Below are 12,376 nucleotides of genomic sequence, written 5' to 3'. Positions count from 1 at the left end.
CAGTGGTTACCATGAGAGAGAACTCAATGGGAAGTGATATTCTCAGGGATGACTCGGGATTTAGTTCAGGCAATGAAGAAGACGATGAGAAGATGATGGAAGAACATGGGAGGCCAGTCAGCAGAAATGGAATACCATGGGGGCGAAAGAGTGGATGAGGAAGATGAGGGAAGAAGGGGGTGCTCTGCATACTGCCCATGGAAAGCAGGGAGGAAGAAAGAAAACCAAGGAAAGGATGTTGACAAAGTTCCCAGATTCTATGACAAAATTCCAGGTCTACAGTTCCTCTTTCCTCTGAGGGGTAAATGGAAGGGCATGTCTCCAGATGGGTTTAACATCATTGTGATGCTCTGGATGGGGTGACAGCAATTTCAGTTTGCTTCAATGGATATTCACTAAGCATACAGGGACCCATATGTGATCCCCATACATGCCCTGTGCACAGTAATGTTGGGGCACGACCCAACACATTCAGAGCAGAGGCAACACCTTCTGAAGAAAATGGACTTCATTCCAAAGTTATGCCTCAGATAAAGGCTCTTAGAGGTTCCAATATCATTATTTACAAAAGCAAAGTTATGGCTTTACGAATATACTGATACATCCCAAAAAGGTTTCTTTTCAGTAACCTGTGTTACAGTTTGCCCTTTTTTATTACAATGAAACATTAAAATCCTCCTTCATGTCTGCAGTCTATATGTCATGGAAATTTGGCAAATACCCACACTGGCATTATGGGACTTTCAAATTTAGAAGAGATTTCAGGACAGAGCTGCTGTCTGTGCAGCAAATCCATACCCACATCAAACCCTGTTTTTAGGCCCAACAAATACTGTCTCATGCCTGAATATTATCAATTTCGAAAGATACGGATATACTTTCATGATTCATTTTAAAAGGATGCTAAAATGAAATCTTTATATTCAAAAAAGTTTGGAGCACACTGTCTTCTGGACTGTCTTGTTCTACCCAGGAATCAACACTTGTGTGACATCTTCTAGCACAGTCTTTAACAGATCAGTGCCCAGTTGTGACCACTCACATAAATGCCTTGAACACTCTGAAGCAACTCACTGCATTTTCAGACAGCTCTCATTTGGACAGCCATCTTTCCTCTGCACATCACCTCATGCTCTAGAATTACTTACACTTAGTGTCATTTGTTGTGCACGCGACAGCCCCTGAATACCTGAGAGAGTTAACATGTCCTCCCTAAGGCTCTTCTCCCACCCTTCATATTTCAGAGATGTAGCACAGTTACTTATTCCACCACTCTTTTTGTGTCCCTTCAGCACAGAGGCATTTGTCAATTCCTTTCCTAAAACTCGAAACAGCACAGCACACCAGATTTGATGTGTCTACGGTAACACGGAGTAGAATGATTATATCCCTTGAACAAGACACTACACATTTCTAACAATATTTCCTAAGTTAGGATTTTTAAGACCTTGTAGTCAGCTAAAACATTCAGGATCTCAGCCAAATCTCTCCCATCTTGTTTCAGTACAGAAGACTTTTTCTGCAGCCAACTGTCTGCTACCATAGGGGCCATTACTCCAGTCTGTTAAAGTCTCCTATAATCTGTATTTCTGCCATCTAGCATATTAGCTATTTCTTTTAATTTTTGTCCCTGGTAAATTTTATGAGAGGGTCCATTCTACAGTGAAACTTATCTACTCTGGTACTTAAATTACCTTTTCTTCTCTAAATGATTAATGACACTATATTAGGAAAAAAGTAATATTTGTATTTAGTGTATTACAGAAATTGAGACATTTTACATTACCAATCACTCAATTCTTACCTTGCAATTGCTCTGATGAAGTCTAGAGATACTGTGCATTTGTATTTGGGCCCATCAAGCTGATCATCGTGGCCAACCAGGGCTAACAGCTGAAGGGTCACCAGAGAGGTAATCTAAAAACATGAGAACATTTTCATGAGAAACTTTTAAAATGAGACTACATCATGTCCTTGTTTCTGAAACGTTTTTAGTACCTTTGATAAAGATATGTAGCTGAATCCACAAAAATCTGTATGTACAAATTTGTACTTATGTTTAAAGTCCTTTCATACTATTTGTTGAACTCTTTACTTAGTAAGAGTTAATCGTCTATGTATAAAGTTAATTGAAACTAGATCTTAGTAGAAAATAAGAATGGGAATAGAAGAGGGAAGAGGAAGAAGGGTGGGAGTGCGGGCAGGATGGGAGGAATCACTGTGCTCCTAAAAGTGTATTTCTGAAATGCATGAGGTTTGTATACCTTAAATAAAAGGTTTCTGGGAAAACAAAAATAAAGTCCTAGTTCAACAATTGAATTAAACTTCAGTCCTTAAGGATTCCAATTGAGACAGCCTTGTTTCATTAATAACAGACACGACTGATAAACCTTTAAAAACTACAAATGTTATCAGGAAACACTGAATTCCGTTTATAATCAACATCTCAGAGTATCTATTGGAATACCTTAGAATATCCCATCTATACTTACTTAAGGAATCTAGAAATTAAAATGTGGATCTGGGCCTTTTTCAGAGTTGGGTGGCTGGCTGGGTGACAAATAAGAATATCACCCCTGAGGCCTGAGCTCAGTCTTGCTTTAAAACTTATTGTTCAGGTACTTACGGAAACACCAGAACAATTAATGCTGAAAAAACCATGTTTCAGTAGGTCAAACCAGAGAACCAAATAACTCCATACAGTACTAAGTGCTGTGAAACCCAATAAACAAAGTTGATCTGAGAGCTTACTCTGAACAGCCCATTGTCTTTTCCCAGTTTCTTATTTTTAACTGCTAGAGACCAGCAGGGAAAGGCACCAGTAATGTCAAAAGAAATTTGGAGACTTGACAACCTATAACTGCTGTATGGCAATATAAAGGATTTAATACACCCCTTAAGGAATTAATATACCCACTTACTATGGTACTAATACTTTGTGGATACTAAATAAATACTATATGAATAATGAAAAAATAATAGTATTGACTACTTGGTACTAAGTACTCTATACACATTATCACATATATTCCTCCTGGACCTATGAGGTGGACATTATTATACCCATTTTACAGATAAGCCTTAGGTGTCGCTCCTCCGCAGCTCGCGGGAGAACGACACCGGACTGGACGCTGTTGTTTAAGCGAATGACTCTGCGTTGTGCGCTCAAGTTTGCTCCTGTGCTAACCGCATTCCACTTGGTGTGTGTCCGCATTCTTGTTATTCTTTCAGCGCGTGGTGTGAGATGTCTGTGGTGCCTCGCGGCGCATAAGTGAATCTTCTCCCCACCCCCCCGCTGCTTCTATCTCACCTTTATAGTCCTCTCCCACCAATCCGTGCTCTGCTGCCCACGTGCTGAGCACGCTGTTCTCCTCCAATCAGAGGTTGGATCAGGAATCAGCTAACTGACAAAGCAGCTGTGTAAGATTTGTTTACTCCCTCTCAGTCCCATATGGTGGGAGACCAGGCGCATTGAGTTAGTCTCAATAGTCTCAGTAGTCTAGTCTAGTCTCCATAGTCTCAGTACTTATTTCGCCATGTTGCGGGAGACGGGCCCTGCTCCCCATAGGGCCCTACTCCCCACATTAGGAAAGTTAAATCACTTCCCAGACCCCAGAGCAAGTAGGTGGCTTAATAAAAATCAAAAGCTAGAGTTCATGTACATCCTACTGTGCTTATGCGGACTCTATGACATTTTCCATGACAATTTTAAAGAGAAAACTGTCATGTATCGTTCATTCAGTTGTCATTACTTGACTAACAAGTTAAAAAGGGTGAACAGATGGTAAGTTTTATATTTATATAGAGAAAATACTATACTTAGTAAATACAAAGCATTATTTCAAAAAGAAAAATGGCTCAGGTTCATATCAAATTATGAAGTTTTGTGTTCAAAAGGCTAAGACTTTAGTTTCCAATTCAATATCACTAATTGGATTACATCTCACAGCATTTTTTAGAAATCCTCTCTGTATGTGGATAAGAGTATATGCTTTGCAGCTGTTGCGTGTTCTGTTCTGTATGTGTCTATTAGATCAAGCTCTGTGCTGTTCAAATCTTTTATAAAGGCATTTCAAAAAGATTGTGGAAATGAAATTAAGATGGCTCTTTTGTCTGAAAGGTTTACTTATCAAATAGATGCATAGGTTTTTCATAATATGCATTTCCATAAAGTGTTTGAAGACCCCTGGTATATGCCATTTAAAAATCTACTTTATCTAAACTGAGAGGAAAAACAAAAATTCTCCCACTTTAAAGATTTATTTATTTGAAAAGCAAAGTTACAGAGAGGCAGAGGCAGAGAGAGAGAGAGAGAGAGAGGGAGGGAGAGAAAGAGAGGTCTTCCATCCGCAGTTCACTCCCCCACTCCAGATGGCCGCAATGGCTGGAGCTGTGCCAATCTGAAGCCAGGCGCTTCTTCCGGATCTCACACGTAGTGCAGGGGTTCATCTTCCACTGCTTTCCCAGGCCATAGCAGAGAGCTAGATCAGAAGTGGAGCAGCTGGGACTCGAACTAGCGCCCATATGGGATGCCAGGACTGCAGGCAGCGGCTTTACTCACTACGCCACAGCACCTGCTCCCATTCACCCACTTTAGTGAGCCTTTTTTCCCTGTAATTGTTTTTGCTTTGTACTTTCAATGTAGTTACTTGCTAACAACTCAGCAGAAAGCAAGTGTACCACCTGGAATAGCTTATCTCTAGGAAATGAGGTGGATGGGACAAGTATTCCCTCTGACTTATCCACCTACTTGTTTCGTATCTTGCAGTTTGCCTCTTGGCCTGCAAAGCCTAAAATCTCTACTATGTGGCCTTTTGTGGCAAAAGTTTCCTGATTCATGCATTAGAGACTGTGAGATTCAAATGATTAATCTAACCAATGTGGAAACAGATGTTCAGTCACTGCCAAGGGATGGCAATTAAGTTCCTTGAGTAGGATTTAGGTCTCCTAACAACAACTTCAAAACTTCTGAAAAACATACCTGAACTGTGATCATAGGTACAAAACAAAACAAAACAAAAACCCTTATACCCAGAATGGCTGTTTACTAGGAGAATCAAAATGATCCATAAACAGTCATGAAGGTAGGAGTCAAAGAAAGACCCGCAATATTGCTTCCAGAACTAAGACAAAGGACCATTCACTCACTCACTCACTCGGAAATCTGGTCCATGCTAAATGTTTCTGCCCACTGTGGAAGTGAGAGTTGCCTGGCCATCACTCAAGTTGTTAATTAAGATCATCCAATTATTTCCTTCCTGTTCCCACCCTGGGCCTGTTCTGATTCCATGTTTCATATTCTGATTTCAGAAAAAAGAGAATATAGCATAAGAGGAAAAAAAAGCAAATTTAGGAAAATCTATCTTCTACCACATACAAGCAGATTTCAGAATAGTCACTTAAATAAGCTGGGTTTCAATTTTCAAAACTAAAACCTGGAATAATAATAATACATCAGCCATGCACGGATGTCATAAGTATTTATGAGATAACTAAAAGCGAGCACCAAAAACCTGTAAAAACCAATAAACAATTTCAGTAAAGTTGCAGCATACAAAAATCAACATAGAAAAGTTAGTTGCATGCCTACACATGAAGAATGAGGTATTAGGTCTGGCTCTGTGGCACAGCGGGGAAAGCTGCTGCCTGCAGCACCAGCATCCCATATGAGTCCTGGTTGTTCTACTTCAGATCCAGCTCCCTACAAATGTGCCTGTGAAGGCAGTGGAATATGGCCCAACTCATTGGGCCCCTGCATCCTCATGGGAGACCCAGAAGAAGCTCCTGGTTCCTGGTTTCAGATCAGCCCAGCTCCAGCCTGCGGCTACTTGAGGAATGAACCACCAGATGGAAGATCTCTCTCTGTCTCTCTCTCTCTCTCTTTTATTTTTTTATTTGGCAGGTAGAGTTATAGACAGTGAGAGAGAGAAAGAGAGAGAAAGGTCTTTCTTCCGTTGGTTCACTCCCCAAGTGGCTGCTACGGCCACTTGGAAACAATGAAATGATAAGGCACCCTTACAGAATGGGAGGAAAAACCAGGGTCAATCAAGACAGACAAGGAAAGTATAAACAAAATCATGTTAGTAATTATATTAAAAGTGAACTAACTAAATACTTCAAATAAAACTCAAAGGCTGACTGAAAAAACAAATCCAACCACACACTGTGCAGAAGAGACACCTCTCCAACAGAAGCACACAGGAAAGTCCAAAGTCAAAGGACGGCAGGAGATAGGTCAAACAAGGCAGTCGGCCTTCACGCCCACAGGCTCCACACCGCACATCCAACCAAGCACAGCACAAAAGTACTTGGGGGGGGGGAAAAAAAAAACTATGTGTACTGCATAGGCAGACTTTTTCTTGTTGTTATTCCCTAACTATACGGTATAATAACTACATAGCATTTCCCACTGTAATCTGGAGATGCTCTAAAGTACAGGAGAGTTTGTACATGTTACATGTAGATTCTACACCACTTTATTTGAGGCTTGAGCATCCTTGGATTCTGGAATATGCTGGACTGACTGTACTAAAAGAGAAATGAAGGTACATTAATCAGGAAAAAAAAAGACTAAAGAAAGATTTCATTGATAATGATAAAAAGCAGGCCCTGAGTTCACATCTCTTCCAAGATTCATTGCTTGAGACCTGTACGAAGAAGGGAGACAGAGAACAGGCTCGGCAACTGCAGGATAATGAGGTCTGTAGGGGAGAGTAAATATTACTGAAAGCCCAGCTAATGTAAACTCTGCATCATTTCCCATTTGGAAACACAGAAATCCACAATGAGAGTAGACCTGAAATTTTAATAAATGGGGAAATACTTAGAAAAGAGTTTTAACACAGTCTCTCTATGGCTAACTATATTAACTTCAACCCTTTGTATTAGTAACAGTCATTTGAAAATCATATACTAAGTTCCCATTATTATTAAAGGCAGATCTCCTCAGTCTTTCTTGTAACATAGAAAAAAGGCATTAATTACCTTTTACTTTGCCACTGGCATTTCCTTTTATTTCTTATAACTTCTTTCTGATTCAAACACTCTCACATATTAAATTAGCTTCTTTAATCTAAATCGGATGCTAAATTACTCTTCCACAACTTTTTGTCAGAGAAATACAAAATGTCTTTTTTTAAGATTTACTATCTTCCACTGCTTTTCCCAGACCATTTGCAGAGAGCTGGATTGGAAGTAGAACAGCTGGTACATGAACCGGCCCCCATATGGGATGCAGGCATCACAGGCAGGCAGCGGCTTTACCCACTACACAACACTGGCCCCACAAGATGTCTTTAGTTAAAAGTTAGTAGTTCAAGAATACTTTCAGATACCTTATAGTTTTATTACTTTGCCACATTAGTTACAACGAAAATATATATTGGGGTTGGTGCTGTGGCACAGTGGGTTAACGTGCTGGCTTGAAGCATCAGCATCCCATATGGCCACTGGTTCGAGCCCTGGCAGCTCCACTTCCGATTCAGCTCTCTGTGATGGCCTAGGAAAGCAGAAGATGGCCCAAATCCTTGGGCCCCTGCACCCACATGGGAGATCCGGAAGAAGCTCCTGGCTCTTGGCTTCGGATTGGCACAGCTCTGGCCGTTGTGGCCAACTGGGGCATGAACCATCAGACGGAAGACCTCTCTCTCTCTCTCTGTATATCTCTGACTTTCAAATAAATATATCTAAAAAAAAAACAAAACACAAAAAACAAATATACACAGTAAAAAGTTGAAACACATAGTCCCTCGAAGTCACTTTCAGCTCTATAAGGAATCCATGGCTAAATTAATCACATGAGATTGAGCAAAGGCTATGGTATCACTCCAAGATACAGCAGCCAAGAGGTACTGCCAAGAATATTAAGAATATTAAGTTTTTTTTTTTTGGGGGGGGGGCTAACTTAGTAAAAGCTAATATACAAAAAATGAAACTAAAAAAAGTGAATTAAATCATAAATCGGGTTGTGGTTTTTCACATTAATAAAAACCTACTCACTTCAGAGGCCTTTTATTCTTTGGCCTTATCACTCTAAAATGCAATATACATAGTTCAGGAGAACCTATATTACATGAAGCAGTGTATAAATGTACTGCCAGGCCAGTGCTGTGGCACAGCAGATTAAGCTGCTGCCTGCAGTGCCAGCATCCCATATGGGCTCTGGGCTTCAGCCTGTTGCAGACATCTGGGGAGTGAATCAGCAGATGGAAGATTTCTCTTTGTCTTGGTCTCTCCTTCTCTCTCTCTCTTTCTGTAACTCTTGCCTTTCAAATAAACAAATAAATCTTTTTAAAAAATTACTGATACATTAAAAGTATTTCCCAGTTTATTAAAATACGACTGGAGTAGAATCGAAAAAAATCAAAGATTAATTTCAGCATTAGTATTTTAAATCTCAAGCACATTACTTATACAACTGTACTAAATGAAAACATCTGAATACAAATGAAACTTCAAAAATTATTTCCATGTGTACATAAATACAAGCTTATCTACCTTCCTCTCCATTATCTAATTTTTATTTCCAATACCATACCCATGAAGTTCTTCAAGTCTTACTCTAAGTACTGCACATTCAAAGATGAGCAGAATCATGAAAATGTTTACATATTAAAGTTAAAATGTTCATGATAATATGAAAATGACCTCAGATCTCCAGACTAGCATTAACAGCTAAGTACTCTGACATGGTCAGGGTAGAATGACAGAAGTCTCTAGACAATAAAGGTACACAGATTCATAGTGGTGTCTCAGTTTGCATGTGTGCGAGGGAATGCAAAAATGAAGAGTGGAACCAGTCTTTACTGCCCAGCTGCTAATGATTCAGAGAAGAGACACACAAGTCATTCCTATTATTAGGTCTCCAAATGCAGAAAGTGATTTATACAGTCTCTAGCTGCAGCAAAGAAGAATAAATTAGAACATTTTTGTAGCCAATAATTTAAGATTATCTTTGTTGGGAAAATGCTCTCTAAATAATAGTTGTAAAATATACTTGAATACTCTGATCCTTTTTAGCACTGTCTCATTTACAAAAAGCTTCTTATTCAATCGAGCTTTTAATTATCCTGCAACATATTTCATAAACAAACACCAAACAGTCTAGACAGAAGGTCAGAAAAAAAAAATTAGGAGAATTTCTAGTCCAGACAAGATCGCATAGATTCATATTCACTGCTCTTTCTTGCTGAGTACAACCATAAACCCTGCAAATAACTTAAGAGGTAACCAAAGAAAGACTCTGAGAGGGGCAGAAAGAAGGTGGCTAAGGGACCCCAGCACCTCTGATCTGCAATCCAGCCAACAGAAGTCTATCCAGGTAGGCCAATGCCTTTCCTGGATCAAAGAGGAAGTCCTGCAGAGAAGAAATGGAAATTCCATACTTGGCAACATCACCCTTCATGAAGGAGGCAGGAATAAAGACATTCTCATACGAGGGAAAACGAAATAACCTATACTAAAAGATCTACATTCAAAGAATGGCTACAGGAAATTGTTACAACAAAAAAGAGATGATAAAAACAAAAAAGGAACTTGGGCATTGTGGGGAGCAACTCAGACTAGACTGTTACTGGAATTAAGATTTATTCTATGCATCTGCTCTCCCACAATATGGCGCTGGGAGAGGAGGAAACAGCTTCTACCCAGCTGCCTGGATCCAGTTCAACCAACAAGCTGCAGGAGCCGCTCCTGATTGGAGGAGAGCAGCGTACTCGGCGTGTGGGTAGCAGAGTTGGGATTGGTGGAAGAGGACTATAAAGGAGGAGAGAGACAACATGCACCAGGAACATCTATCTGAAGGAACATCTGAGCAGCCCCCGAGAGAGCTGGCCGGCGGTGTGCTGCTCCCCCGCGGAAGTGGGGAAAGTGGCAGGGGGAACCGCCCTTCCACGGAGGTGGAAGGGTCGGTAGCCAACCCGGGAAGAACCAGCAGCAAACCCGGGGAGGGCCGAGCAGACGAAAGAACAGCGCAGGGTCCTGTGTCATTCCTCCACGAAGAGGGGGAGCGACAGGCATTCCAAAAGAGGAAAGAACAATGGGAAGAGCATATATGGAAAAATATGATAAAATATCTCCTTTTGAGTTTTCTAAATCATATTTGACTAAAAATTAATAACACCATCTGATACACCAGACAATGATATTTGAAAAGTAGGAAAATACAAGGACCTCAATGGAAGTAAGGTTTCTATACTTTACTCCAAAGAGTAGAACACTGATATTGCTTGTAACACTCAACATGCAATTACTGTGTTACCAGCAACTGCAGTGAGGCATTTATCCCCGAGAACTGCACCTTCACACCAAAACTTGTATGTGACTGTTCACAGCAGTTTTATTTATAGTACCTTATCAGTCAGCTTTTCACTGCTACAATTAAAATACCTGAGAGGAGTGTCTTAGGAAGGAAGATTCATTTTATAATTTTGGAGGTTCACATCTAAGAACAGGCAGTCCTATTCTTTGGTATCTGCTGAAGGTAGAATGCATGCAAAGGGAGATCACATGGCCAGCCAGGAAACAGAGAGGGAAGTTGTTACAAACTCTGCTTAAATAACCAATGCTCTGGTGAAAATGACCTTCAGGGGGAAGCCCCTAGTGACCTGAAGACCTCCCCCTGGACCCACTTCCTGGACACCATTATTAGATCAGGCTTCCACCTTTAACCCATCAACCATCAATGTAAGACTTTGGAGTTTAAACATCTGCAGACATTTGGGGAGCCAAATTCTGTTCAAACCCTAACAATAATAAAAATACTGGAAAGACCCTAGATGTCCTTCAATGGATGAGCGGTAAAATAAACTCTGGCATATCCACACCATGGAATACTATTCATCAGTAGTAGAGAATGAACTATTCATACATGCAAAAACTTTTGATTCATTTCAGAGGAATTAATTATGCTAAGTCAAAAGAGGCAAGTCCCAGATGTCACATACTATGTGATTCTGTGTATACGAATTCCTGAAATGACAAAATTAAAAAGGGAGAGACTGCAGAAGAGGAGACAGAGGAAAGGGGTGGGTATCAACGGGCAGGCAACACGAGGCGCTTCTGTAATAGATGGAATTGGTCTATGTCTTGACTGAGACTGTGGTAAACAGAAACCTACACACAGGAAACTTTCTCATAGCCAAATATGCACAGGCATACACAAACATGAACACACTTAAAAGTAAGGAAATTTGAGTGAGATCAGTAGATTAGATTAATGTCATTTCCTGGCTGGGTATTTTACTATGGTTTTGCAAAATACTACCACTGGAGAAACTAGTAAGGGGCACACAAGAAGACAGCGCTCATACAAATCTATAATTAACTCACAGTTAAATCAAAAAATAAAAACACTGAAAAAGTATTCAAAGTACAGAATGCTTTGAGGAAGACCTCATAAACTGTTGAAATACTGTTTTTATCTCAGAATAGTTTATTACCTCTGAAGCTACAAAATTCTACTTGTAAAAATGAAAATATTTTTAACACTTATTTATTATGTATTTTTTAAAAATAGGGGGAAATGAGAGAATGTTAGTTATTTCAAACTTGATATGCCACTGGGGTGAGTTCAAACATGTTTATAGATCACAGCTTTTTCCTGTTTAAAGGTGGACGATTAGCTATGACTTGTGGCTCAGCCGCAAGGAGGATTTGTGGCTCTTGGTTTCATGCTGTGAGCCCATAAAGGTTCTCACAAAGTTGCCACAGACCTGGGGCCAGCCAAACTTATCATCTCTTCCATAGCACAGGATTATAGCAAAACTGTTAAGATACTAAATCCAAGCATCAGTGCTCTATTTTTCCAAATTCTTACCTTTTAAAATAGTGAAAGTTCCATTTTTATTTGGGGGCTATTAAAATGAACTGCACTTCAAATTTATTAAAAAAATAAAATTTCCCAACATAAAAACAATTACAAAATAAAATTCTGAACTAACCCATCAGGACTGAAAACCCTGGAGATCAATGCCTCATTTTACGGATGAGAAAACAGACATTATCAAAGGATGATTGGCATTATCTGTCCCTAGTCAGTCACCTCAAACAAATTAATATCTTTCAAAATGATTCAATCCAAGAGTTCCAGTATAAAGGAATACATACGCCATGTTAGAGGTTTACTAGAAGACACTGTAGAATCGCAACAACAAATTTTAAATTACACTCAGTTTTCAAAGCATTGAACATACCAAAGATGCTTATCCAAAATAATGCCATGCTTTGGGTGTTGATGAATATTAGAAAGTGGTTTGGCCAAGACTATTACCACCAGGAATAAAGACCCCAGCATTAGACTAGATGCTTTCACTTTTTTTTATATATATTGTCTTTCAAAATTCCTTCCCTGAAGATCTATCAAAGGCGAAAACTTGAG

The 12,376-nt window shown here is 39.7% G+C and overlaps 1 protein-coding gene across 3 annotated transcripts in view; it reads right to left on the bottom strand.

Moving 5' to 3' along the window:
• The window catches only part of ORC5 (origin recognition complex subunit 5), an 85,050-nt gene that overhangs the window by 6,713 nt on the left and 65,961 nt on the right, over positions 1-12,376 (bottom strand). For all 3 annotated transcript variants that reach the window (XR_011387388.1, XM_002712028.5, XM_051849723.2), the window contains one exon: positions 1,805-1,917. Coding sequence is in view for 2 of the 3 variants with exons in the window: in XM_002712028.5 (XP_002712074.1) it covers positions 1,805-1,917 (113 nt within the window). In the remaining variant the exon portion in view is untranslated. The remainder of the gene's footprint in view (positions 1-1,804; positions 1,918-12,376) is intronic.

This window comes from Oryctolagus cuniculus, chromosome 3 (assembly GCF_964237555.1).
Source record: "Oryctolagus cuniculus chromosome 3, mOryCun1.1, whole genome shotgun sequence".
NCBI classification, from domain to species: Eukaryota; Metazoa; Chordata; class Mammalia; order Lagomorpha; family Leporidae; genus Oryctolagus; species Oryctolagus cuniculus.
Note: the sequence above shows the minus strand (reverse complement) of the source record. Positions and strands in the feature narration are given on the sequence as shown.